Source organism: Trichoderma virens (assembly GCF_000170995.1).
Source record: "Trichoderma virens Gv29-8 chromosome Unknown TRIVIscaffold_5, whole genome shotgun sequence".
In the NCBI taxonomy this organism is placed as follows: domain Eukaryota; kingdom Fungi; phylum Ascomycota; class Sordariomycetes; order Hypocreales; family Hypocreaceae; genus Trichoderma; species Trichoderma virens.
Window position 1 is genome coordinate 2,274,207 of NW_014013744.1, and position 26,586 is coordinate 2,300,792.

General features: G+C 51.9%; 9 protein-coding genes across 9 annotated transcripts; 6 read left to right on the top strand and 3 right to left on the bottom strand.

The window, feature by feature from the left end:
* Positions 1-576: 576 nt before the first annotated feature.
* TRIVIDRAFT_215917 (uncharacterized protein) lies at positions 577-1,419 on the bottom strand (the record flags this gene model as incomplete). Its single annotated transcript, XM_014102634.1, has 1 exon — positions 577-1,419. The coding sequence occupies one exon, from the start codon at positions 1,392-1,394 to the stop codon at positions 894-896; it is 501 nt and encodes a 166-aa protein (XP_013958109.1).
* A 249-nt stretch (positions 1,420-1,668) lies between these two features.
* On the top strand, positions 1,669-2,616 carry TRIVIDRAFT_58024 (uncharacterized protein; the record flags this gene model as incomplete). The annotated part of the gene is made up of 3 exons (XM_014102635.1): positions 1,669-1,804; positions 1,875-2,486; positions 2,516-2,616. 3 exons carry the CDS (start codon positions 1,669-1,671, stop codon positions 2,614-2,616), a joined length of 849 nt encoding a protein of 282 aa, XP_013958110.1.
* A 587-nt stretch (positions 2,617-3,203) lies between these two features.
* Positions 3,204-3,837, top strand: TRIVIDRAFT_137772 (uncharacterized protein; the record flags this gene model as incomplete). The annotated part of the gene is made up of 2 exons (XM_014102636.1): positions 3,204-3,330; positions 3,389-3,837. Coding segments are annotated over 2 exons (576 nt in total), but the record flags the coding sequence as incomplete, so codon positions are not given.
* Positions 3,838-5,750: 1,913 nt separating this feature from the next.
* TRIVIDRAFT_46023 (glycoside hydrolase family 81 protein) lies at positions 5,751-8,256 on the top strand (the record flags this gene model as incomplete). The annotated part of the gene is made up of 5 exons (XM_014102637.1): positions 5,751-6,920; positions 7,001-7,145; positions 7,216-7,514; positions 7,568-7,656; positions 7,782-8,256. The coding sequence occupies 5 exons, from the start codon at positions 5,751-5,753 to the stop codon at positions 8,254-8,256; spliced, it is 2,178 nt and encodes a 725-aa protein (XP_013958112.1).
* A 2,984-nt stretch (positions 8,257-11,240) lies between these two features.
* TRIVIDRAFT_76725 (Ca2+ transporter) lies at positions 11,241-13,411 on the top strand (the record flags this gene model as incomplete). Its single annotated transcript, XM_014102638.1, has 5 exons — positions 11,241-11,540; positions 11,628-11,839; positions 11,893-12,123; positions 12,182-12,698; positions 12,758-13,411. 5 exons carry the CDS (start codon positions 11,315-11,317, stop codon positions 12,937-12,939), a joined length of 1,368 nt encoding a protein of 455 aa, XP_013958113.1.
* Positions 13,412-13,622: 211 nt separating this feature from the next.
* TRIVIDRAFT_45782 (uncharacterized protein) lies at positions 13,623-14,920 on the bottom strand (the record flags this gene model as incomplete). Its single annotated transcript, XM_014102639.1, has 2 exons — positions 13,623-13,805; positions 13,904-14,920. The coding sequence occupies 2 exons, from the start codon at positions 14,918-14,920 to the stop codon at positions 13,623-13,625; spliced, it is 1,200 nt and encodes a 399-aa protein (XP_013958114.1).
* Positions 14,921-16,233: 1,313 nt separating this feature from the next.
* Positions 16,234-18,344, top strand: TRIVIDRAFT_45836 (uncharacterized protein; the record flags this gene model as incomplete). The annotated part of the gene is made up of 3 exons (XM_014102640.1): positions 16,234-16,292; positions 17,022-17,192; positions 17,273-18,344. Coding segments are annotated over 3 exons (1,302 nt in total), but the record flags the coding sequence as incomplete, so codon positions are not given.
* Positions 18,345-18,492: 148 nt separating this feature from the next.
* TRIVIDRAFT_208976 (uncharacterized protein) lies at positions 18,493-21,147 on the bottom strand (the record flags this gene model as incomplete). Its single annotated transcript, XM_014102641.1, has 3 exons — positions 18,493-18,971; positions 19,018-20,455; positions 20,537-21,147. 3 exons carry the CDS (start codon positions 21,145-21,147, stop codon positions 18,915-18,917), a joined length of 2,106 nt encoding a protein of 701 aa, XP_013958116.1.
* A 2,483-nt stretch (positions 21,148-23,630) lies between these two features.
* On the top strand, positions 23,631-26,042 carry TRIVIDRAFT_67562 (uncharacterized protein; the record flags this gene model as incomplete). Its single annotated transcript, XM_014102642.1, has 6 exons — positions 23,631-23,909; positions 24,124-24,352; positions 24,539-24,749; positions 24,814-24,984; positions 25,621-25,914; positions 25,946-26,042. 6 exons carry the CDS (start codon positions 23,631-23,633, stop codon positions 26,040-26,042), a joined length of 1,281 nt encoding a protein of 426 aa, XP_013958117.1.
* Between the last annotated feature and the right edge of the window lie 544 nt (positions 26,043-26,586).

Genomic DNA, 26,586 nt, shown 5'->3' on the forward strand with positions numbered 1-26,586 from the left:
AAACGATCGTCTCAGCCAAATACATCGAGCATCAGCTCATAAACAGCTTCTCTCCGTGACGACGTCACGCGGACATGGATTATCCTGTCGGGTAATACGATGGGCTTCTCCTCATTTGCCGGGCGCCACGGGATCGGCTGGAGACCCGATGGGAGGCCGGATATTATATTGACTGGGGCCTGGGCTTCTGATCCACTAACCAGGGATGACGATCAAGATGGCGGGAGGAGAGGCGTAAGTGAAGCTTTGGGCCTGCGCTTTGGCTTCTATCAGACGCTGGGCTTTAGATGCCAGCAGTCGTTCGAGTCATGTATCGATACGCTTGACCGCAAACTCTCATGTTTTGTTTCTACTGCTGTTCAATTGATAAATGATGCGTCTCTGAAACTGAGGCAAAGAGAGGAGACCTCAAGCTCTTACAGCATCTCAGCCACAAGGTTCATCCGCAGTGCAACCCCGCGTTTGCGGCGCCCACACCATCTCGATCCGTCGCTATTTTTGTCACCAACAGGTACGTGCCGCTCCATCACATGCAGTATTCAATTAATTGCTTTACGTCGTATGATAATTCAGCTTGGAAATATACAATGGCGTCTTTATTCATTGCCTGGCTATAAAATATGATACTGCCCGGCATTTCCTTTTCCCTACCATATGTAGCTGTCGTCTAATATTTGAGCGCAAAGCTTACTTGTACAAATGCATGTACTCGCTGTAAGGGATGGCGTAGACAAATATCTAAGGTGGCTCGTGCTTCCAAAGTGATTGTTGCGAAAGAACCGTATCCTAGTCTTCGTCGTGTTTGGTGTTTCTGATCCGGAAAGCTTTCCATGGATCACGGGCAGCAAGTCAGCTGGCCAACCGTGATAGATGAACAAGGTCGACCAGTATCATCATGATGTGTGACCAGCAGCCGCCACCGCAAGGATCTCTTCCTCAAACCCGGGGACATAGTGAACTTCAACACCGCCCTCCTCGAGCAGCTGGCGGCCGGGATTCTTCCCGACAAAAGTCTCGGGCTCAAGAACCCCCACATAAACCTTCTTGATCCACGACCTCTGGCGAAGAACGCGCTCGACGCAGGGCAGCTTGCCGCTGAGCCTCTTGAAGCAGGGTTCAACGGTGGTGTAAAGGGCATGCGGGCTCTTCATGACAGCCTCAAGGCCCTCTTCTGTAGTAGAATGCTCTTCTGCAAGCTTCAAAAGACAGCACTCCTCGGCATGTGTGTTTCCCGGAAGCTCCAGGGTGTAGCCTTCAGCAGAGATATGGCCGTCTTCCAGCCTCACCAGGATGGCTCCGACACGGAAGTTTGTCGGCTTTGGCGGGGATTTCTTTGCCAGCTCCAATGCATGTTGCATTGACGTCTTGTGATCTTGGCTTTCTGGGGAATCCATCACGTCTTGTATACAGCAAATGCGGCTGTGCTCAATGCTGGTTGCTTCTGACGAGTTCAAGTTGCAGCATTCTGTATTAGTGAGCTTAGGCCAGCAACCTCCGGATATAGCGCGGCAGTTAGTGGATCCCGGCTGCCAACTCCATTAAGCTTAACGGGTTCCTGAGCGCGTTGCGACGCGTGACCCAGCTAAAGAGCTTCAGTGTGATCAGCCTACCCTCCTCTGAGACTCTGCAACACAACACAAACCTGCAGCGTTCCATCGAGCTTCGAAAATGTCGGACCACGAAGACGTCGTCGATGGCGAGCCGCCCGCAATCGACCCGTATGAGGTCCTGGGGCTCGAGCGCACCGCAACTGCTGACCAGGTCAAGAGCGCATACCGCAAGGCAGCGCTCAAGAATCATCCAGGTGGGTTGCAGAGATTGCGGAGAGGGCTGAAGGCGTCATCACTTGCCATTGCTGACACTGAGCGCTGCAGACAAAGTTCCCGAGTCTCAGAAAGAAGAGGCTCATGAGACCTTCCAGAGCATCGCATTCGCCTACGCCGTCCTGTCAGACCCCGCGCGACGAAAGCGATACGACACCACTGGATCAACATCCGAGTCGATTGTCGACTCAGAGGGCTTCGACTGGAGCGAATACTACCGGGAGCAATACAAGGATGCAATCTCCGAAGACGCCATCAGGAAATTTGCCGAGAAATACAAGCGGTCCGACGAAGAGAAGGATGACCTCCTCATTGCCTACGAAGAGTGCGAAGGCGATATGGATCAGGTGTACGAGCGAGTAATGCTGAGCGATGTTGTCGAGGATGACGAACGATTCCGCAAGATCATTGACGAAGCAATCGAGACAGGCGACGTCCCCAGCTTCCCGGCCTACAAGAAAGAAAACAAGCGGAAGCGCGCCGCTCGTGCCAAGGCAGCAAAGGCTGAAGAAGCAGAAGCAGAGGAACTAGCCAAGGAACTTGGTGTGCACGACAAAATCTTCGGTGGCAAGTCAAAGGGCAAGAAGGGCAAGGGGAGCTCAGAGGACGACTTGGCTGCTTTGATTCAGAAACGGCAAAAGGACCGCGCTGGGGACTTTTTCAGTCACCTCGAGGAAAAGTATGGTGCGAAGAGCGCTGCCGGCAAGAAGGGCAAAGGAAAGAAGCGTGCTGTGGAAGAAGACGAAGAGGAGCCATCAGAGGAGGCGTTTCAAGCCGCGGCAGCGAGACTTAAAAAGGCCAAGACTGCTGCAAAGGAGGAGAAGCCTGCTTCAAACGCGGGCCGTCGATCGACGAGGTCTCGCCGGTAGAGCCAATGGAGTGTATGTTTTTGAGAATGGGATACAAGTCGGACTGTTTTATTTCATAGGGCAAGGGGGAAAGGAATCGGGATCTGGGTTTAAGGCGTCTGTCGAATCACACAGCACATGCTATTCGGAACATTTTGGTAATTTACAACCTCAGTCGGGTGCTGGGTATGCCTGGATAGATCTTCTATACCAGTAGTAGATGATAAATAACATGCATAAAACAATATGTTGATGATAAATTGCATCGTCTTGCACTGATATTTACTACAAGTCAAATTCACATATGCAGTTTACATGAATACTAGGTAGTATGCAAGCTTCCGTGAGATAGCGGGGCTTGAGCTGTGACGCGCCACAGCAACCAACAGCCTTTCCCACAACGCATCTGCACCAACCCTGGATTTTCTTCTCCTTCAACGATATACCAGACGATGAGCACAAAGTCAATTGCGCGGGTCTGGGTGCATGCGCTTGATTCGCCAGTGAATCAAGGCATCAGGACGCGCATTCCATGACAGAGGCTACCGAAGCTGCCCTCTATCCGCGATACTGCTTCCACCTATCGCCTACCGTGAATACGTGGTGTCTGCTACGTGCTGTCGAGATTCATGCTCTAGATCAGCATGCTGGCTTTGAAGGTACGCGTCCGCTGGCATCAGCCTGAATTACGGCAGCTGAAGCTTACAATTCTTCAAGGGGAAAACTTCTTCTTCTACAGAAACCTCCCGATAAAATGGGTGCGAGTGGTTGGCATCGTCGTGGCCATCGAACAATTCTTCAACCGACGGATCTACACCATAGATGACAGCAGCGGCAGAAACATTCTCGCCGTGGTTACGTCGCCAGCCCCCACAAAGCCAACAGCCGAATCGACCGCCAGCGAGCAACGGACGGAGAAAGATGCAGATGCACAACAGGTTGATCCATATGCAGACGTCGATGTTGGCACAGTAGTTGATGTGAAGGGAGGAGTGTCTTCGTTCCGCAACGAGCACCAGATCAACATTGAGAGGATGACCATTGTTAAAAGCACAGCTCAGGAAGTAGTGCTATGGGAAAAGCGAGCAAAGTTCCGTCGCGAGGTCCTGGAGGTGCCCTGGCGGCTGCGAGACAAAGACGTTCGCCGATGCCGCCGAGATGCAGAGCGGTCAGAGGCTGAAGCAGCAAGGAAGAAGGCGAAGAAGCAAGCCAGGGCCAAGGACACAAAACATAGGGATGCGAAGCTGCCTACAAGGGATTCAAAGAGCAAAAGCTCGCGTGATGACAGCGTGACGAAGAGAGTAGAGAGGATCATTCGGGAAGGCGCATCAACGGGGAAATACAATGCTCTTGGATTATAACATAGCATTGGGTTGGATTGGAAATAATGTGTATTTCGTAGTACAAACCAAATAACTCTGGAATTCCAACAGTACTTGTGCAGCGTCACCATCTCCCGGCACGCATCATGAGCACGCCGATGCAACGATGCCTCACGATACCATGTAATTCGCAAAAGGCAAGCAAATTGCCCGCCCAAACAATTCAAAGCGACACCATCACACGGCCCAATTGCTATTCTCCAGCCCATGCAGCTGTAGCCAAGCACTGAGCTTAGCTGCTCCACAACAAAAGCATTGCCTTTCCCCTCAAACAGCGCATGGATGTTTGTTTACTCAAAAAGTCTCACGCCAGCTCGTACCAGCGCCGGGGCAACACCAAACACCATAGCAGTCAGCCCCAAAACAACCAATTCCACAAAAAGAGAGAGAGAGAGACATTCAAACTGCGTATTGAGGAAAGACAAACCACGGCCCGTGACCCACTTGCGGACGTTTCCAGCACACGCCCGCAGGGGTAACACCGAGCTTCATTGGGAGAGCGCTTCTATGCAACTATCACCAGGATACGCTCCGGTGGCAGCTGACTCAAGAGATACCTGGTAAAGGCGACGAGGACGGAATTAGAAGGGCTCATCCTCTCAAGTCTTCTTGCCAAAGCTAGCTCGGTTTTTGTAGGGTAGAGGAACCGAAAGTATCTATTGCGTGGACGCGAACTGCCTTTCTTCCTCTTCAGCATTCGCAGACTCATACCTCATAGTCCTCATCTCTGAGCTCCTTTGGCACGTCCTTTTATCCTACAAACCACCACTATTCAGCATCACTGTATATTTTCCCTTTTTGGTTATACCTTCATCTTTTGTCTGTCTATTAAACTTCCTTGATATCGCGCTTGTACCACAATCACCATCGCCATTACTCCATCCGTACCGCTCAACACCTCTGAGGCCGGCACTTCAGCTCCGAATCGTCAGACACAGGTATGTCCAAAACAACAAACTACCACTGATTGTCTTCCTCCCCTTTGTGGCCGGTCTGCATTCCAAGCACCCTGGGATTCGGAGTCATGCGTGGATGTGAATCATTTCCCCCACAAAACATATTCTGGGCACCCATTCCTCCGTGACGATGGATATTTTAATTACCACGTTGGAAGCACCGTTTTTGAATCCAATATCATGTTTCTCTCGGACACCTAAAGTACTTCTCTTGAGGGAATCAAGTTGGAAACGCACTTTGAGCCATGTATACGTGGATATACTCAAATCATCACCAATATCATGGCTTTATATCGTATCATATCATGGATTTGTTGGCTAACACTTGTTCAAAGGATTATCGCTTTACCCGGTCTGGATACTGGTCAGGGCCGCTTTGTTCCTACGGAAAAGACCGTCAAATCGAAACGCCCGATTAGGACTCGGTTGCATGCTCCCTTTGGAGGCTTCTGGTTGAATGAAACACTGGCTTCTAGCACGACTGTCTCCAAGGCCACTTGCACTGAGACTTCCTCTTGTATTCAGAACAGCTTCACAACGACAGTCACTGTAACTGCGAGCTCTCTTCCAATTGAGACAAGAAAATCACTCCAATCGCATACCAGTTCGATAAACGGAAGCAAAAGTGACATCACCCACGATCCAACCAAACTGCGTCAAAGTCCAACTGCAAAGACCACGGCCCAATTCAACACACGGATAGGCCTTATGGAGGAAGCTACTGCTGAAACAGATAACACCATGGTGTCAAGGAACATTTTCGCAGAGCCCATCGACGTCAAGCGGCCGCCCTCCCAAATCCCGGTTCGAGAGGATCACCCCGTTCCAAGAAAAGGAATCTCAGAGAATGCTCCGCTTCAGACAAACAAGTTCTACTCCAATTTCTTCTTGGACGACCAGCGATGCCCGACCTTTACGTTTCCCTACTCGTTGGCCTGGGCTGGAGGAAAGGGCGTGACGGCTAGCTGGGGCATGGCATGCTCTCACGTTGAGGCTAGCCAGAGGGTTTTTGGTAAGGAGAAGTTTAACGGTGCTTCATCTTTCTACCTCAACCCGGTGGGCATACATTCTCTGGTTCTTTCTGCCAAGGAGCTTGGAAAAGAAACGACTCTTTCCATTGACAGCATGACGGCATTCTCGGCACGGGTTCACCTCAGCAGAGACGACGACTCTCCACCAGACATATCGTTTCCCCTGGTACAGGGAATGGCGTACATCACGGCACAGTACAACGGCGCGACCCCCGTCATTCAAACTGGTGTGTTCTTCAAGACTATGACTCGGGTGACACGAGACCTCAAGCAAAACCTGGCCAAGTTTACGTTTCATCTCGAGGATGGAGCCACTTGGCTGATGTATGCTTGGAATACAAAGGGGCCACCGTTTGAACTAAGGGTTGTCAACAATGGCCTAGCTGAATCGAAGAGGCCGTTTTACGGTATCATCCAGGTCTGCAAGTGCCCAAAGAACCAGGATGCTGAGAGCATCTTGGACGATGGCGCTGGCATTTACCCTGTTTCTCTTGAGTTGACAGGTACAGCTCGCGGTTATGAAGGCAGCTACTCGTTCAATTTTGAGATAGACGGGCATCAGCATGGCAACCTTTATATGTACGCTCTCCCTCATCATGTTGACTCCTTCGATCGGGAGACGGAGAGGCGCATACAAAATGAAGCGCAGCTGCAATCTACCACCAAGGGCCTTGCCACCTTGGTCAAGGGGAATCACTGGACCATGATCGAACCCTCAATGCCGGTAGACATGACGTTTGCTCCTTGGGATCCCGAAAAAGGAAGCGTTGATAAGCTATCAGATCACGCGAAGAATATCATCCACGCGGCGGCTGCGAAGGAAGTCGCACAGAACATGATTGCGCAGAGCAATCTAGATTCCATGTACTTTAGCGGAAAGGTATATAACACCCCTTTGTTTTTTTCCCTCGTCTCCCTGAGGCTGTGGCATGGGAATTCAACTAACAAACTGCTCTCTAGGCCTTGGCCAAGTTTGCAATCATTCTCTATGTGGTTAAGTGGATGCTGAGAGACGGAGCCCTGGCACATACTGGCTTGGGGCAGCTCAAGGCGGCGTTTGCCACGTTTGCGGCCAATGAACAAAAGTTTCCTCTCATCTACGAAAGTAAGTAGAAGCCTGTTGCTGCCGCCACGTTTTCAAACCCGTTGTGAGATGCTAATACTACGACTGGCAGCTGCTTGGGGTGGGATTGTGTCGTCGGCAAGCTATGTTACCGGAAACTCTGGTGCCGACTTTGGAAACACGTACTACAATGACCATCACTTCCACTACGGTTATCATATCCTCGCCGGTGCAATCATTGGCCATCTCGACTCAGACTGGCTGAAGCAGAACAAGGACTATATCAATGTGCTGGTTCGAGATGTGGCTAACCCCAGCGCCAAAGACAAGTTGTTTCCCATGTGGAGGAATTTTGATTGGTACCACGGCCACAGCTGGGCTCATGGTCTCTATGCTGCTATGGACGGCAAGGTGAAGATGGATTCTCGAGATGGCAGCGCTTACCTATTTGCTAACGGCAGCAGGACCAAGAATCGAGCTCAGAAGATATGATGCACGCCTATGCCATCAAGATGTGGGGCAAGGTCAGCAAGAATGCTGATTTGGAGGCAAGGTAAGAAGCGAGATTCTCCATGCTCATGCTCTGATGATCCCAAACCTTGTTTCTTGTTTCCCTTGCTTCACTCCTCTCCCCCTTAAAAACGAAATTCAGACTAGCTGATGCCAAGGATGTAATAGGGGTAATCTGCAGCTCTCCATCATCGCACGCAGCCTGCAGAACTATTACCTGTACAAGAGCGACAACAAGGTACAGCCAAAGCAGTTTATTGGCAACAAGGTTGCGGGCATCCTATTCGAGAACAAGGTGGACCACACGACGTATTTTGATCCTAACATCGAGGCAATTCAGGGGATCCACATGATCCCTATCTTGCCCTCGACACCGTTTGTGAGGAACAAGGATTTCGTCCAGGAAGAATGGGATGCCTTTTTCAGCGACGGGCGTATTGACGACATTAGCAATGCTTGGAAGGGCATCATTTGGGCCAGCTATGCGTCGGTAGAGCCAAGGAAGGCATGGGAATTCTTTAGCTCACGCTCGTTTAGCCCCCAGTGGCTGGATGGCGGAGCATCGCTGACGTGGTTTATGGCTTATTCTGCGGGTAAGTCTAGGGTGTCTCTATCTGTCAGAGCTTTGAAAATACGATGCTAACAAGGCAGCAACAGCGCTTGGGGAAGTATGATCTCTGATCTTCTGCTACATGGCAGGTATCGGTTGGAGGCTTGGAAGGGAGGCGTGGCGAGCTAGGCGTTGAAGCCTTCTAGATCGTCTTGGCTGCTTGGCTTGTCATGCGGCCGGGACCGGGCATTTCTTGGTATGAATCTCGCCGTGCCTTTGCCGATGCGGGAGGTGATGCGAGGCTGAGCATGTCGGCAGCAGGACAGATGCGGCAAGTTGGCATCACGAGCGGGATTCTGAGCAGAATTGTGGTGGCACTGGCAATTGCCTGGCCTGTTCCGGGTTGTTCCTGTGAGGCGTTTGTGGCCGGCGCTTACTAAGGCCGATTTGAGATCCAACGCCGTGACGTCGTCGGACATGCTGGCGGGAGGTTCGGGATCGCTCACGCCGCAAATTGCGCTGGCCGCAATGGTCCGTCATTTGACACTCTTTGCGTTTCGGCTCGAATGATACATGTACATTTTCGCAGAGTACCTAGGTAGATGCTTCATTTGTCATGCGTTGTTTGATGGTCGGCTTTCCCTAGATCGAGGTGCTTCCGTCGTGCGATGTAACAGCAAGCAACAGGAGATCTCCACGTGGGCGCTTGGCGATGCTAACGGTTATCGATAAGATCCGACTTGCAAGGGGCACTGCGCCAGAGTCTTGGCCTGAGTCTTGGCCAGAGGCTGAGACACGCGCGTCGTCCATCGGAAACATGAGGTTGACGGGTAGATAGATTGCAAGAGCCGGGGACTCTTCGGTGATGGGTCGGGGCGGCGGGGTAAATTCAATTCTAGAAGCGGCCGGGTAAAATTAAGTGCCAGGTAACTTCAAAACCAAGCATGAAAAATCAAAATCAAAAGAAAATGAGTCTAGAGCGAGGCGATTTGTCGAATGGAGTCACGAGTGAGGGGGGAAAATTAAGCTTAATTTGCAATATTCACGTTGAAAGGTGGGTTTGGGAGGCTGTGCTGATGAAAAGAGGCGATGCAAGAGGAGTGGTCATTGTACGGGGGGCGTGAGAAACGGTTTTTGTGTGTGTGTACTTGTAAGAGAGTGTGTTTTGGAAGAATGCATTTGAAATGAAATGAATAGGATAATACCTAGTCAAAGTAGGGGAGCACGTGTTATATGGTATAGGCGAGGACTTTGTCTTGGCTTTATTTCATTTGGGTAAGTACAAGGTAGGCAGAGAGCCTTTTTGAGAAATAATTGCATGCTGTATTACCGAGTACAGAGGATGCCAAGGTACTATTACTCGGGTGGATGATTATGATTGAATGTACTAGTATACTACGAGTAATACTACGAGTAAGGTCTGTGGCTGATTCCTTTCTTTCTCCTTTTCTTTTTTCTTCTTCTTGTGTTTCCTTTACCGAGGTTACCTATTGTGGGCAGTAGTAAATTTCTTCGCAGACAACTCGGATGAAAGAAACGGCATTCTCCGTTCCTTGCCGCCGCCGTTCCCAGAACAAAGACCAGCAAGAAGCGTTGCTGCTGAATCATGCATGACGTCGTCGATTCAGACGGTACCTAGTGGTTTCTCCCCACTCCAGTTTCAGCTGTGCCGGTACTTGGCTCGCTGTACAGTTCCATTCCATGACCCAACAAGCTTTTTTAGACTGGCGAAGCTTTTGTGGGCTCGACTGGATCCATGCGCACGTTTGGGACGCGGGAAGCGCTAAATCGGATTCGCTGCAGGCTTTTGCTGCACCAAGAGGCGCCCGGCCAGGACTGCGAATGTCTTCTCCGCACTTGGATTTGCCTTGAATCGACATGCTAGCTGAATGCCAAGCCGCTGCTGGCAGTCGACGCGACAATACGATACTTGTACTTACGGTGAAGGACGCAAACACCGGCTAGGCACATCTTCTCCAAGCCAAGGGCGGTCATACAATCTGCAGGCGTGCGCAAGAGGGGCTCCTGGAGGGGAAGGAGGCCTCCCGGCAACGTCGCGTGCCAAGACTTTTCTGCGTGCCTTGCGCCCATCGTCCATCACCATCTCTCGACAATCAACAATCACAGCATCAAATCAGCAGTCATCAGTCATCACCATCCCCCCCCAGGCGCAGCAGCACAGTACTATCGGCTCTGCAGTACGAGTATATTCCAATCTCAGCCACCACGCCCAATTGCATCACCGCCGCTCTCGCAAGGTACCGGTACCTTGAATTCTGACACGCACGTACCCGGACCAGACCCCTGTGGGCTGCGCTAGCCTCGTCCTGGCAAACCCATTCGCGGAGCAGACGACCGTCGAGTCGCACTTCTCTTCCCTCCTGCTCCATTCTCTCGCTTGCTCTCGAATCGCCTTCGACCGACTCGACCGCGGCTTTCAATCGAGTCGCTATCTCCTCGCAACCTCCTCGCCATTTCCGCCGTGCCCGGGTAAATACCGTCTGCGCCGTATTCTGTGGCTCTTCCGGAGCTTCCAGCCATGTTCCTGGGTCTGTGTAAGTGACATGGATGCGTTTTTTTGCTGGCCAGGCGTTGCCATCTGATCGAGAGCCTTCTTTCGAAGCTGCTCAAATCAAATCAAAACACCCTTCGTTTCCCTTTCCTTCACCCTAGCTCCATGACATACCTTGCTCCCAAACTAAAACAAAAACGCCACGCGCAACTCTTAAACCCTCAATCTTCCTCCACTCTCCACCCACCCAGCCTTGCTGCTGTCACTTTTATTACTTATCCCTGCCTCGTCGCCTTTGTATCTCCATCCTGCACTACACAATAGTGCCTCCATAATTTCAACTTTCAATGAGCAGTGAGAACTGGAATCGTGGCTGTCATCGCTATTCCTGTTCCTATTCCTGTTCCTGCTTCCTACGACACGGCTGCCTTCGCCGCGAATAGCTCCAACTTGCGACTCTCCCTTACCTCTCGCGCACGATCCTTTACTACTCACTCTTCCCTTTTGTCATTGCGCCGCCGGTTCCTCTCTTTTTAAACATCCGATTCCGCTCGTTGCGATATCTCGTCAACTAACCGTATTCAATTGGTTTCGTCAACTACAGTAAACGTGAATTGGACCAGAGGCATTCGACGCACCATGAGTAACAAACCAAACAACAACGAGCGCACGCCGCTGCTCAACGGCCTCAACGGCGAGAGCTCCAATGGCAACCATAATCACATTCTTGATCGTGGCCGCGAGCGCTCAGCGGCCTTCCAGTTCTTCTTCGATTCGAAACACACGCCAGGCAATGACAGCGACAACTTCGTCGTCCGCAGCCTCGCCTATACCTGGCATGTCACCAAGGTGACTCTCCTTAGCAGTAAGTTTGCGCGAGAATGACAACATTGCCCGCTTCTCTGCATAGGCAGCTATATGCTAACATTTTGGTGCTTCCTCACGCAATTAGACTATGTCAACTTCCTACTCATCATGGTCCCTATCGGTATTGCTGCTGGTCGCCTTGGCTGGAACTCAACCGCCGTTTTCACCATCAACTTCTTTGCCATCATTCCGCTTGCTGCCGTCTTGTCCTTTGCGACTGAGGAAATATCTCTCAAGCTCGGTGAGACTCTAGGTGGACTGCTAAACGCTACTTTTGGAAATGCTGTTGAGTTGATTGTGCGTTATGACGCAATATTCCCCGTTTGGTGGTAGATACTGACTCTATGCAGGTCAGCATTGTGGCTCTTCGAGACAATCAGATCGAGGTTGTGCAGTCGTCTATGCTCGGATCCATTCTTTCAAACTTGTTGCTGGTCATGGGAATGTGCTTCTTATTTGGTGGTCTTCGACACCGTGGTTCAACGGGAGCTGGTACGGAACAGACTTTCTCGTCCGCTGTTGCGCAGACTACCTGCTCTCTCATGGCTCTCTCCTCTGCTTCCCTGGTAATTCCCGCTGCGGTAAGTTATCCTCTGTCGCGCAGTAGGTGTGATAAGCTTTGTCTGACTTTATCAATAGCTGTACGGCGTTCTCGACCAGAAGCAGACTGATAACGGCGACAAAGACCGCAGTATTCTGGTTCTTTCTCGTGGCACTGCCATCATCCTGCTAGTTCTGTACGCCATGTACCTCATTTTCCAGCTTCGTACGCACAGCAATCTTTTCGATGCCGAAAGCCAAGTTGGGGAGGATGAAGAGCCCGAAGAGCCTACTCTGGGTCCAATTGCTGCTACTGCAGTTCTTGTCGTTGTAACCATTCTTGTCGCCGTCTGTGCCGATTACTTGGTTGGAAGCATCGATGATCTCGTCGAAAGCGCAAATATCAGCAAAGCATTTATCGGTTTGATCCTAATCCCCATTGTTGGAAATGCTGCGGAGCACGTTACTGCTGTAGTCGTCGCTCTACGCAACAAGATGGACTTGGCCATGGGCGTGGCAATTGGCTCCAGCATTCAGATTGCGTTGGGCGTCACTCCATTCCTCGTTATTGTCGGGTGGATTATTGGACGTGACATGACGCTCCACTTCGAGACTTGTGAGTTTCATTTTGCCCAAAAACTTTTGTAAAAAAAATTGAAACTAACCATCGTATAGTCGAGACTGTTGCCTTTGCCGTCTCCGTTTTGGTTGTCACTTATACTGTTCAGGATGGCAAATCGAACTATCTCGAAGGTGCTATGCTTCTCGGCCTCTACATCATCATTGCTGTTGCTTTCTTCGCTACGCCAGGCGACTTCTTGGATAAGGCGACGGACCTCATCAGTGGCAGCAACTAAGTACGGCTGAATGACGCCGACGATGATTACACGAGTCGAACTCTACCTCTGGTCGAAGATGACATTGATTCGACCATAAAAGTACGAACATAGCATTGACACTATGAACAACTCGATAGCATCCCTCTCTCTTATGTTATGGACGAGTGCGGGCCTTGTTGACTGAAACAAGAACCCTCGGATCGAGATCACCACTGGCTAAGCCAGCCTTTTTCCTATCCTTGTACTATTATTTCATGTGTTGTACTGAATTCCGAGGATCACAAATTTGAAGACATTGCAGGGGAAGACTGAGAATCAGAGAGCATTGCTAGATGCGTAGGATCAAAATGTGGGTCCCAAGGTAGCGGTGGTCGCTTTGATTTTTTCTTTTGCTGCTTTCCTTTTCTTTCTGTCAGATTTATGGGGAAACAAACGGACAAAATGATGGCGTTGAATCGTGTTTGTATTGATAATTCTAATGATACCTCTGAAAAAAGTATCGAGTTTTGTGCACTTGACGTCTGCCATGATATTTCTAACAGAACAGTGATAAACATTCCACATGAATTTGACTTTTTAACAACCGCGAATTACTCAGGCCATATGAAAAATCACCCCAAATATTGTATATACATGACCCAAAAACAACCGGATTCAACCCGAGTATTCTATTCTTCATTTTGACAGCATTAAGAAAAATTTTATGCAGAAGGCTTCGACATGGGCGTAATAATGCCTTGCTTGATAATAACCCTCGGCTTCGTGTTGTCCTGGAATGTCTCCTTGGTCATCCATTCGGGGCCAACAGGCAGACGCAAGGCACGCTCGTACTGCTGTCTCGACTCGAATGGGAAGGGAAGCTGGGAGGCAAGGTAGCGGTCGTTCTGTAAGGGGAAAATACGGAGTGTTAGCAAAGTTAAGCTTGGGGGTGACAAGATTTACGGTCTTGATATTGGAAAGGGAGGGGGGGTTGAAGACGAACCTTTTTGATGCGTTTTTCGTTAATGATTACTTTGTCCAGCTTGGCGTCCTTGCGGTCCTTCTTCTTGATGCCCTCGACCTTTGTCAGGAAGCGGCCCTGGTGCCTCTTCTTCTCGCGGGCGCTGATTCCTTCGCCGACCCAGGAGCCCCATCCGGGGAGGGTGTTGTCAACGACCTTGTCGTCGTCCGCCTCGGCAATCTCGTCCTTTTCGCGCTCGAACTCGGCGACGACGTCTTCGCCTGCAAAGGCGCGCGCCACGAGGGCCTTGTCCCGGATGGCCAGGGGCAGGCGGTTCTCCGACTCGGCATCAGACTCGGAATCGAATCCCTCGAATTCGTCGTCGTCTTGGTCTTGAGACTTTGACTTCTTGGCGGCAGAGGCCTTGGTTTTCGGCTTGGACGGCTGAGAGGCGGTGAGGATGTTGGCGTTGAGATCGAGGTCGTCGGCGCGTGCCGAGGAGGACTTCTTTCTGCGCGACTCGCCCTGGGACCAGGCTCCCGCTACAGAAGACGTTGTCTCGGCGGGGGTCGACCAGGCGTGGTTAACCGAGCCGTTGGTGATGTGAGGAGCTCCGTCCCCGTTTGCGAAGCTCACGTCTTGTTCCTCTTCTCTAGAGTCCTTGACGCGATTCTTCTTGGCCTCTCGGGCTGAGATGTTCTGCGGCATGGCGAACGGGTTGGCCGCTCCGTTGCCGTACTGCCTTCGGCCAATCTCGCCTCCTTTTTCCTCTTCATCAGACACTTGAGCTTCTTCTCCGTCCAACTCTCTGCGAATTTCCTTGATGAGTTCGTCGTTTGCCTTCTTCTTCGCCGCCTCCGCCTTTTGCATAAACTTCATCTTCATCAACTTCGACTGGGGCTCGTCGTCCTCTTGTTCGAGCTCATCGAGCTGTCGCCTCAAGTCCGCATCGTCGTCGTCATCAGATCCAGAGCTGCTGGTCTCATCTGAATCATCTCCTACTGCCCTTGAGCTCTTGCCCTCTTTTCTCTGACGCAGCTCCTCATCCTTGCGAGCCATTTCTGTCAAACCAGAGCGGAAATCATCGTCCCAGACGGCGCGCTTCGCCTTGGATCCCATTTTGGCCCATTTGCTGTCCTTGTGACGCTGTCCCACTCGTTCCAGGGCGCGACGGCGATCCTGAGCTTCCCTCTCCTCTTCGGAATCGATTTCGCCAGCCTCGGCCATGGCCTCCCTAGTAGCCATCTCGTCGCGCTCCCTTTGTTTTCGGTGCACTCGGTGATAGGCCTTGCTCTTGATCTTCTTGATACGCTTTGCGCGCTTTGCTTCTCTGGAATTGATCTCGCGCTCGAGGCGCTTCCTTTCCAGAACTTGCTTGCGAGTAAGCAGGTTGCCCTCCTCGTCGAATTCCTGCTTCTTGGGCTTCTTCTCCTTTTCCAGGGATAGACCGCTCTGTTCCATGATGCCCATGATTGTAGACTCCAATTCATTAGCAGCGCTCTTCAAAGTGAGAGGTTGAAGCTCTGTCCGATCGAGTCCAGCTGACTCTGAGTTCTCAGGAAGAGGGAATATCAGGTGTTCGGCTCTGCGGTTCTGCTTAACGGTCTCCGTCCATCGATCAAGTGTCTCGTTTGTTTTTTCGTAGGCAGCTGCTCGGTCGATACGCCCCTGTTCTCTTCTCGATAGCGGCACGTCTAGCTTCTTTGACGCTCCGGGCCGTGTTTCTTTCGATTCCTTTTTCAGGAGTTTTACTGATTGCTTCATAAAAGGGTCGTTCAGTCCAGAGAGTCCGAGGTCGCCAAGATCGATTTTCTGGTTCTTGGAGACCGGCGCATCTTTCTCGTCGTCATCTTCGTCGCCACCAAACCCAGATATCAGGCCTCTTAGCTCTTTCAATCTCTCAGGATCAGCCTCCTCGTCACTCTCGTCCTCATCCTCATCAGAGCCATCGGACTCGTCAGAGTCCTCTTCGTCTTCTGATTCTTCCTCTTCAGATCCTTCTTCACCCTCTGGTTCTTCTTCAGATTCTTCCTCGAACTGATCTAGAGCCGTAGCCAGATCAATGGCATCTTCGCCAAGCGTTTCTCCTTCATCGTCATTCCCATCGTCAGAGCCTTCTGAGTCGTCGTCCTGTTTTCCTGTTTGTTAGCATTATAGATAAGCACTTCCACCGACTGCAATTTCTCACCTTTCGCTGGCCGGACTTGGAACCACGGAAGGCATAGCCCTGAAACATCTCATTGTCGCTGTCGCCAAACGCATCGTCACTCTCGATTTCGGAATCTTCATCGTCGTCTGCCATTCCACCGAGCTGCCACTCGTTTCCCTCGCTGTCGCTGCCAAACTCTACGTCGCCACCTGTCGTCCGCTGGGGAGCCTTGACCTTCTTCCGCTTGGGACCTTCTTCTTCGTCCTCCTCATCCTCATCCTCGTCCTCTCGCGCATGCTTCTTCTCAATTTCGGCATCTAGTTCTCGTGCTCGCGGCGTCTTCTTCTCCTTTGTGGGAAATCTCTCCTGCGCAATGTTGAAGGCATTCAGCGCATTCGTCTGCGCCCTCGACTTGGATTTCTTGGGGCCAGACTTGGCCTTTGGCTGGTTCAACAGCGGCCGTCCATGTGCCTGTCGACCTGGCATCTTGACAAACTCTCTGAATTCGAAATTAAAGGACGTTATGGCCAGGTGTTTCGCGACCCCAAGCTGTCCAAGAGCCTCTCTCTGCCTTTGACCTTTACTTTTTTTTTTCTGCTGCTGCTCAACTTTGCCTTGCTTGCTTTTTTTCTGCCATGTAAAAAATTTGGCGGTGAGCGTAGTTTGGCGGGGACCCCCGGCGACATCCCACCTATCAGGGCCCCTCTAATTCTTTCCCGACTCCGCTGTGGCCCGCCCGCCTCGGCGCTCTGTAAGCTCCGACGACATGCTATAATTCGAGCCCGAAACATCGTGCGATTCAAAGCTCTTCCGTCTTCACATTGAGCGCCATTGCGCAAAGCAGCACACAATGGCCGTTTTTGCAGCTGGGCTTCGGAGGGCCGCCCTCCAGATGCCCTCCAGATTCTTTGTCTGCAATCAATGCCTTCGACAGGCGCCCAGACGCTCTCCCTCGCCTATCCTGAACATCGTACGATCGCGAGGATATGCGGATGCGAAGCCATTGGAGAGCCTGGCGGCCCAAAGTGCTGCGGCTGCGGCATCTCAGGCGCAGGGCCAAGCTTCAAAGGCATTCCCTAAGAAAACCACCTCCAAGGCAGTCGCATTATGGCTCATTGGCAGCGCTGCTAGCTGCTTCGGCATTGTCGTCTTTGGTGGACTAACAAGATTGACCGAGTCTGGGTACGATTCAAAACTCACTCTGGATGAGCAAAGGAACGATGCAAGAACTAGTCGCTAACGATGATGTGTCCTGTATATAGACTCAGCATAACGGAATGGAGACCTGTCACCGGCTCTTTGCCTCCCATGTCGCTTGCCGACTGGGAGTCTGAATTCGAAAAATACCGTGCGTCTCCGGAATTCAAGCTGCTCAACCCTCACATGACGCTCGAGGAGTTCAAGAAGATTTACTTTATGGAATGGACTCATCGTCTCTGGGGCCGCTTCATCGGTCTTTCGTTTGTCCTCCCCTCGCTATACTTTGTCGCGCGCCGCCGAGTCTCTCCCAGAATGGCCGTCAACCTGCTCGGCATCTCCAGCTTGATCGGCTTCCAGGGCTTCATTGGCTGGTGGATGGTCAAGTCTGGTCTCAAGGACGATCTCTTTGCTCCTGGCTCTCACCCGCGCGTCTCTCAATATCGATTGACCACGCACTTGGCTACCGCTTTCGTCTGCTATTCCTGGATGCTCATGTCTGGCCTGACCATCCTCCGTACCCGCCGTCTGCTCGCCGACCCCGCTGCCGCCTCTGCTGCCATTAAAGCCATCAAGAACCCCGCGCTCAACGCTTTCAGGCGCTCAGTGCTTGGCGTCACCGGCCTCGTTTTCCTGACTGCCATGTCCGGCGGCTTGGTTGCCGGTCTCGACGCTGGCCTCATCTACAACGAATTCCCCAAGATGGGTCTTGGCTTCACTCCACCCAAGTCCGAGCTCTGGGACAAGTTCTACTCCCGCAAGGAAGACGGCTCTGACCTGTGGTGGCGCAACATGCTCGAGAACCCCAGTCTCGTCCAGCTTGACCACCGAATCCTAGCCATTACGACCTTTTGCACAATCTTGACCCTCTTCGCATACGCCCGCACCGGAAAGGTCGCCGCCGCACTCCCCAGGAACGCAAAGAAGGGCACTACTGGCCTCGTCCATCTTGTCACCTTGCAAGCAGCCCTTGGTATCTCCACTCTCATTTACATGGTTCCCACACACTTGGCGGCCACTCACCAGGCTGGCAGCCTTGCTGTTCTTACGGGCGCCCTGGTACTCGCTCACCGACTTCACATCCCAAAGTCGACGGTGCGAATGATTGAGCAGAAGTTGAAGCAGATTAAGCCATGAAGCAGGCCGCTTCTTTGTATAAAATAGATGTACCATTACGCTACACGGAAGAACACCTACCGGGAATAAAAACCTTGACGGAAAATCATGTATTAAAAACTCAACTCAAGACATATATAGAGAGAGCGAAACCAAGGAGAAGACTCTTGAAGAAAAAAAAAATCATCTAAATTTCACCTATTAACGCCTACTCCTAACTTTCGATTTCTAGTCTGGAATGCCCAATAGTAGTTTCACAAATATTTGACAACTCTTTCTTCTTGTCCCATTCTACAAACAGACCAAAAGCAAAAAGAATGAAAAGAGCACGGCAGTAAAAACAATATTCTCCCAGTCCCCTAGACCTATCCTCCCCCCATTCTATATGCTTCTTATCCGGCCAAATGCTGCGGTTTCTATATTAACACATCATGGAGGCGCACAGAAAATGCTGATTGTTCCTTTTTTGTTGAATAATCGTGAGATTTTTTATGACGCATTGAAAGAGAGAAGAAAAAAAAAGAGAAAAATTTTGTATCAAGGCCGTCGCTCGAAATGAATGCCGGCACCATGATGGCCAGTGTACAACCGTTAAATAAACGAGACGTCCCTTCTATTAACCGTCCGAAAATACGCCTCTTCCAATATCTGTTTTTCGTCGACATTATTATTCCAAGTACATATCGCCACGTACCCCTTGCATCGCCATGGTCATGTCTGCACCATGCATGGCACTGGCTTGTATCGCCGCCATGTTCATGTTGGGCATAGCACGATTTATAGCCATGGCCGCTCTGCTTGCAGGGCTTCCAGCTCCATTTTGCATCATGTAACGCATATCTGCCGCGTTGCGTTGCTGCGCCTGTTGCTGTTGAGCCTGTTGTTGCTGAACCTGCTGCTGAACTTGCTGCTGAACTTGCTGTTGGACCTGTTGCTGGACCTGTTGCTGGACCTGCTGTTGGACCTGCTGTTGGACCTGCTGTTGGACCTGCTGCTGCTGCTGCTGCTGCTGCTGCTGGGTCATGGGACCACGAGTCCGAGACACATCAAGCTGTGCTTGCTGCTGCATAGGAGGGTGCGATGGTTTAATAGGTGATTGGCTCATCATGGCAAAACTATCATCATCTTCCATCTCGGCATCGGCATCTTGATCGCTTGTTTCTTCGATAGATGGCGGGCCGGTGTTAGTCGTAGATGATGCGCTTTGCTCACTAGCCAGACCATTCGTGCTTGCGGTCGAGAGCCTCTGTTCGAGCTGCGGCGGCGGCGGCGGCTGGGTCAACTGTGGTGTTTGAACGGCGCTCGGGGATTCTGACGGACTGTTTTGGTTTCCCACAGCAGGTGTCTGGGCCGCTGTCTGATCAAGGGGCCGCTGTGCAGTCATCCCGGTAGCGGTAACGCGACTCGATACAATCACATTCTTCCATCGGTCTATTGACTTGGCTACAAGGGCGTTCAAGTCCAGGTGCCGATCGTCGAGCTCATAGCCAACAAACTTAGTCCCCGTAACGCCCTGTTCATAGACGTACGCAAGAACTTCTCGTTCTAGAGGAATGGTAGAGGGCGAGAGCACCTTGTATTCTCTCGGCTGCTGTAGTCGGTTGAGTTGGTCGATGTGTGATTTGAGATTAGTATTTTCTTGTTTGAGCTTATGATGCTGCTCTTTCATCTTCTCCATTTCCTTATGCTTGCGGCCCACTCCACGTGCCAGCTCAAGAAGCCAAAGTTCACTTTTCCGCTGATTCGGCAAGGGCTCCCAAACTGCATACGCAGACTGCAGGTGTTCGTTGACATGCTGCTCAAGCGTTTCAGCTGCCCTTTCAGCCCTCTTTACGGCATCTCTCACGTCTCTATACGGCCCCCCGGTCGGGGGATATGCCATCTCCTCCATCACCGCCGTCGTGGCTGAAGCGCATGTAATCTTCCATGCCTTGAATTCTTCCTGGAAGAAGACCTGAAGTGCTTTATACTCACGCTGGCCGGGAGACTGTATAGACCAGGATGTCGAGGTAGGATGCTGGGTTGAAGAGAACAGGGTTGGCGGTGGCAGAAGGCACTGCAGAGTAAGAGCTGGAAAATCCAGAGCAAGTGGATCGAAATCAAAAGGTGACGAGTTGCCATCAACCTGTTGTCTATTTGCGGTGTTAGTCAAGCCCAACCCCACGTTGTATACCACCGTCTAATGAAATCATGGAAGAGGCAGAATAACTTACTTTGCCGCCCGCCACGAGCTCAGAAGTTCTCTGAGCGCCAGCTCTGCAGCTCTAGCAGTGTCCATAGCGTCAGTCAGCTTTTGCTTGACATCGAACTGAGCCTTCTGGGCCATCTGTCTGCTAGCATTCCTTGATACCCCAGGACGCTTGTTGGTATCTTGAGGGGCATTGCCATCCCAGGCATTCTTGCCCGGAAGATCATTTATGACGCCCGTGGCTTCCCATGGGGTAGCATAAGGATATTTGATGGTTGTTGATCCGACAGGGTACTGACCATCTTTGGGCAAAGCAGAAGGTTTGAAGTTTTCTGATTCTTGTCCAGGGGATACCTTCCTGGCCGTCGGTTTCGGAGTACCGGCGGGGGTGGAATTATCCCTCCGAGCACCAAGCGAGCCTCGAGGCTGGCGTCGAGTGATGTTTCCGCGGAGCTTCCGGATAGCATCAACGTCGTGAACACCATCCGGGGGCTTGGGGTTTTTGTCTTTGATATAGAGATCAAGATGTCGGCCGAGGGAAGACGAGGTGAAGGCTTGGCCGCAGTACTCGCAGTTTTTGTCCTTTACAGCCTTGGGCTGGTTGCCCTCGGCACTGGGCGCCGGCGTTTCAGACATTGCTTGCAATTTCTAGAAGAGAGAGGATGCCAAGAGGGAAGAGGTACGGCGGTGAAAAGTTGGACAGGTTGGTTGTTTTCTCGGCGGCAGAAGCGATCGATCGATCGGCCGGCTAGGAGAGGGCGGGATATCGAACTGGTGCTACGAAACAGACAGACAGGTGATCTGGTGGAAGACGACCAAAGCCAACAGCTCCTTTCGTGGAGCAGGACCTGTGAAGATCATAAGGAGCGTGTGAAGCGAACCAGGGGCGATGTGGAAAACGAGTGTGGGAAGCAAATGCCCTCAAGGGGGAGACGGTTCACAAATGTCAAGGCCGCTTGTTCAACTCAGAGCAGCTTAGAAGCAGGCAGGAAACGGCCAATGCAGAAGCAGGACAAGACCTCTCGACGACAGCCCAGAAACAGCTCACCCAATTCCCCTCGTGACAAGCTCAAAGTCAGGAGAAGCCGTGGGAAACCTTTAATTATTTTTTTTAGGTGGTGAGCCGGCTCAGGGGTGGGACCTTGAACGGGACGCTTCCCATGGGAGAAAAGGAACCCCCCTCCCCACCGCACCGGGCCCAGGTGCCATAGGCGGCTCATAGCGGGCAGCTCAGGCGCTGGCACTCGCTGTACAGTAGCAGCCCACCGCTAGGCGCCAGTGTGGCAGCCCCCCCTGTCCGGCGCAGCGCCAGAACCCGGCCCCCCAGATTAGTGCTCCAGCTGTCAGCGACGCCGAGAGACCGTCCACTGGTGGTGCGGATAGCGGGAGAGAGGCGTGCCGATCGTGACCGCGGTTTTGCTGGCGGTGGCCAGGGCTGCAGTGAGTTGTCCAGATGTTCGGTCAGGCCAGCATGCGCAGCCGCCGAAGCCGGGTTTGAGTTGTGAGGAAGCTGAGTCGGGCATCTACGAGTTTCGGACTCCAGGCTGAGAGACACATACCCAGTACTGTACTGTAGCCGGGCAGATATGCCAGGCACGTGTTAGCACCTGAACAGGATGGGCTGCTACCACCTGTAGGGAGGTCCCAAGGTGCCGCACTTGCCATCCATTGGATTGAGGTTGGCAAAGCCAAGTACGAGTACAAGGTATTGGGTACTTCTGCTCGAGTCAAGAGGGCAGGCAAGCAGCTGCGAGTACGAGAGTACGAGCGTGCCAACATTGAATGTACCTCTAACCCACTCAGCACAGGTACAAGTACATGTCAGTCTACTCCGTCGAGGCACCTCCTCCAGCAGTAGCGTCGGTATGATGCAGGAGCAACGGAGTATTGGCCGTCTGCAACCTGTCCTGTATCCTGTACTCGTACATGTACTCATAATGGGGCGCCGCTGAAGGAAGGAGGCTCGCAGGAGATTGCCATGGTACCTGCCCACTCCGCCAGGGAATCATTCCGACCCTGCTGCTGCTGTTCGTAGCAACGGAGTAACTCACATCACGGCTCGATGGAGACGCAGCAACTTGTGCCAATGTCTGTCTGTATCTCAAGTTTCTCTTACAGCTACTGTACGGGTACCGATAGTATGCACTGTCCGGTCCAGGTGCCTTGCCAAGTTATCAGCTTCCTAGCACATACGAGTACAGCACAGTATCAGCCGTCGGCAGCAGAGGACCGACATGCTCCGTACATAGTACATACAGTACGAATACTCGAACAATCCTCTCTCTCGTATGTACCAGTACAGAAGCATGGAGACGCACGACAAGACATCAGGCTCCCGGCCACAGAGGCTAGACGAAGCCTAGACGGACACGATCAAGACTCGCCAACAAGGGTGACAGCGATCGGAGCCATCTCAGGAGTAACGTGGACGGATCCTACGAGGACCTGCCACTCAAAGGCTGTGTCCCATCTGGTCCAGAGCCAAGGGCATGGCCGCCAGCTGTTTCTCGTGGCGTTCTTGAATCCAATCGCTTCATTCTTGCAGCCAAACTGCACGCGATCCCACCTCTCCTGCGCCCGTACCAGCCACCCTACTTCGCACCGGCCGGATTGCAAAAGATCCAGACCGGCTGAGCACCGCCAATGAACGGAGTGGGCATGAGAGAAGGCTCGGATGCCTAGCGTGCTCTGCTGTTGCAGCAGGGTGTTTGTGATTCAGGCAAGTTGAGAGAGTGGGAATGCCATCATAGCTTTGTTGGCTATTTGCACCTTCAGGCTATGTATGGCTTACAGCCTCAAGTCCTGAATGGCAAGTTTCAGTGTCGCATTCAATACCCATGAATGCCCTCGCACGGATAGCGCAATGTGCTCGTAGCATTCAAAACTCGAGCGCTCCTCATGCACTGGCTCTCTGCCCTCCGAACACAGGCCAGATCAAAAAGATCCGAGGCTTCAGGGGGGTTACTTCGGGAGATCACCCAGGCCGTCCAGGGGTGGACGCTATGGTCAAAGTTTGACGCCAAAGCGAAGCCATTCTCCTTGGTTAAGCTAAAAGTCAGACGCTTACTCCGTTGATACAAGTATGACAGAGAATGAGACGAGTCTCCAGAAGAGCCAGAATGCTGGCTGGTAGCCAAGGAGCACCACCTGTCATGTCATGGAAGCATTGCCCCTTGTCCGTCCCGGGAGCTGTCATATCACTTCCGCGCCGCCGCTGTTCAACCGTTCGTCAACGGCCTAACTGCGTGTCTGGCCTGGTCTTTACCGCATGGCGCATACGACGACGGGTCCCCTTGTCGCAGACCCAACCTTTTTCGGTCATCTCTCGTCCAACTAGCATCTTGCGGCCCTTTGCCGCGCATAGAAGAGCAAGACTGATGAAATCATCGCCTCCTATGGTAGAAGGCTTCGTGGTTCTTTGTGTGCCTATCGTTCTGGTAGCATCATCGCCATGCGAAGCCGGAAGAGCCAGGGTTGAACATCGCATGCCGTCCGACTCTTGCCTCGTGGGAAAGAGCTCGAAGTGAGAGCCCCTTGTGCGATTAGCGCAGCGACGGTGGAGACTTATCAACATGGGTTCTCACCACCAGCACGACAACTCCGTACGAGCAGTATTACAGTACATGTGCTCGTATGCAGCAGTCCCAAGATGGCACCTTGGCGTACTGGGTAGCCGAGGAGGGCAATGCCTGCACGGACTCCCTGACCACTGCAGAAGAATTTGCCGCCCCAATGGAAAATTCCACCCAACGGCCTCTCTGCTACCGTTTGGCTGCATGGAGCACTCCGTACTACTACGACGACTACTATGTACTTCTACTCCTACAAGTACTTTACTTTGGTCCGTGGTGGGGGGAAAAGAAAGAAAGAAAAAAAAACCCCGTTGCTCCCTGAACCTCGCCGGGAAAGCTTCAGTGGACCGGCGTTGAAACATTGTCTCAAGTCATTTTTCTGGCCACAGGCCTAAAAGCTTGGCTCTGCTTAGCCGCTTCTCAATCCCTAGATGGCTGCGGCTGAGGGATTTCAGCCGGGGAGCAGAGTCGCCTATTGGGGAGTGCTATGAGAGCTTATTGGGTGCGTAATCGCCGAAGATATGACCTTTGTCTTGGACTTGCTTTGGAGATGGCCGCCATTCTCACGGCAAAGGCGTCTTTACGATGCAATGTCAAGAAGTTCAGTACTCCTTGCATAAACGAAGATTGCTGTCTTGGTGCTGCGCTGCATACAAGTACTACTAGGTAATAAACGATGGACGGTTTTTGCTGACTAGCACCTTGGAGCTAACGGCCTAGGGGTGTGTAGCTTTCTCTTTGGTGTGGTACAGCTGGAAATGGTCCATTTCAGCACCCTATCTCTTGTAGAGATCGCATCTCGATACACGCTTAGCTGGGTCGATCTATTTCCGTGCTCCCGTAAGGAGTTACTCGAGGCGGAATACCGTCTGGCACACGAGACATTAGAGCTGCCGGCTGGGTAGGTAGGCAAATTACATACGTCTAATTAAGTACCCTCCATGGAAGGCACTACAAGTACGATACTACTCTGCCCAAGTCGTGCTGTCGCTACGCAGCAGAGTAGTATTGCACACTAAGATTCCGGCAAAGATCCATGGAAGTCTCTGCGATCTTACCCCTGGCTAGGTCCCTTGTTGCCGGTCGCGAGTGTGGTTGCGTGCATTCTAGCGGGCAAACAGGAATGCCAACCGGCCTTCTCGAATCGGCAACGTTTCGCATCTTGCCGCGTTGGTCCTTTTTCGACATGGTGGGCTCGGATCCCCGGACCGTGGCACTTTTGGCGCTGCCAACACGAGGCCAATTGCTCCCTTTGAAGTTACGCCGGCCGGTTGACTTGTATGACCCGTTACACAAAGGACCGTTGGCCTCTGGGCCGTTTTGGACCCCCATTTTAGCTAAGAAATTTGCTTAGCCGCGTGCAAAGAGCCGCTTCGGGTGATCTACCAGGTACTACTGCCTTGCTGGGTGCTGGCGGCGACATGTGATTCCGATGAGGGCTGGCCAAACCCAATTTGATATTGCAGTAATCATACCTACATGATACTAGCGAACATGACAGGGCTGGACAAGATTAATATTAATTACTCAGTACTAGGTCAGTAGAAGACTTCCAAGAGTCTGCCAAGAAGGCTCAATGCGCTGGCCGAACAAACAAAGGATGGGCGCACCACCTGCGGGACATAAAAGCATATGCGTGGATTAATGAATACGACGCCCTGCCAACAGCCTTCCATCGCAGGAACAGGCGCAAAGTTGACTGCGCCAACGACCGTCCGGCCATCCATGCAGGCCAAGTTGAATGCAGCAATGGTGTGGTGTGTGGCGTCAGCCGACTCAAAACTGATATTTCCCCGACGGTAGTTCTCGTCCCTCAAGACTCGGCGCAACTGTGAGTGGCCTATATGGCTGGTTTGTTTCAGGATATGCGGCGTATCGCAGCTCGGCCTGTTGTTGATCCCGATTCCTTCTGGGTTCGTCTCATCCTTTGTTGCTGGGCGTCTGTCAATGGACGGGTGAGCACGAAGTGGCCACAGCTTCAATATTTGGAATTCGGCGGCAAACAATAGAGAAGCATGCATGCAAACATGTGTGCTAAGTACATGGAGCAAGAGAGCTCTAAATGGCAATCGCTTCTTGAGCACGCATTATCGCTCATGTCAGTTGGAAGCATACACTCAGCGACAGCCGGGAGACTGGATATCGGGAGCGCCACTATGCTGACTGGCGGCCTGACAAGGTTTACTGCACATTCAATAAATGGCGGCGGTAAGCAGCAAAATTACGAGCTACGATATGCGTATGAGCAGCAGTTTGCGCTGAACCAATGGCCGCATGATTATTTTCTTTTTGGGGTATAGGGCGTCATCAACTACCCAGTACTCCGTACAGATAATCCGTAATATGTATATGTCAGCACAGACGTGGGAGTAAAACAACAAAGAATGCTTGATCTATCAAAGGCAAGCAGAAACAGCAGGACAGCGGTGGGCAAATGGTTAATCAAATTCCGGTGTCTTATAAAGCTCAACAAGCTTCGCCATGAATGTCACTCCCCTTGGAT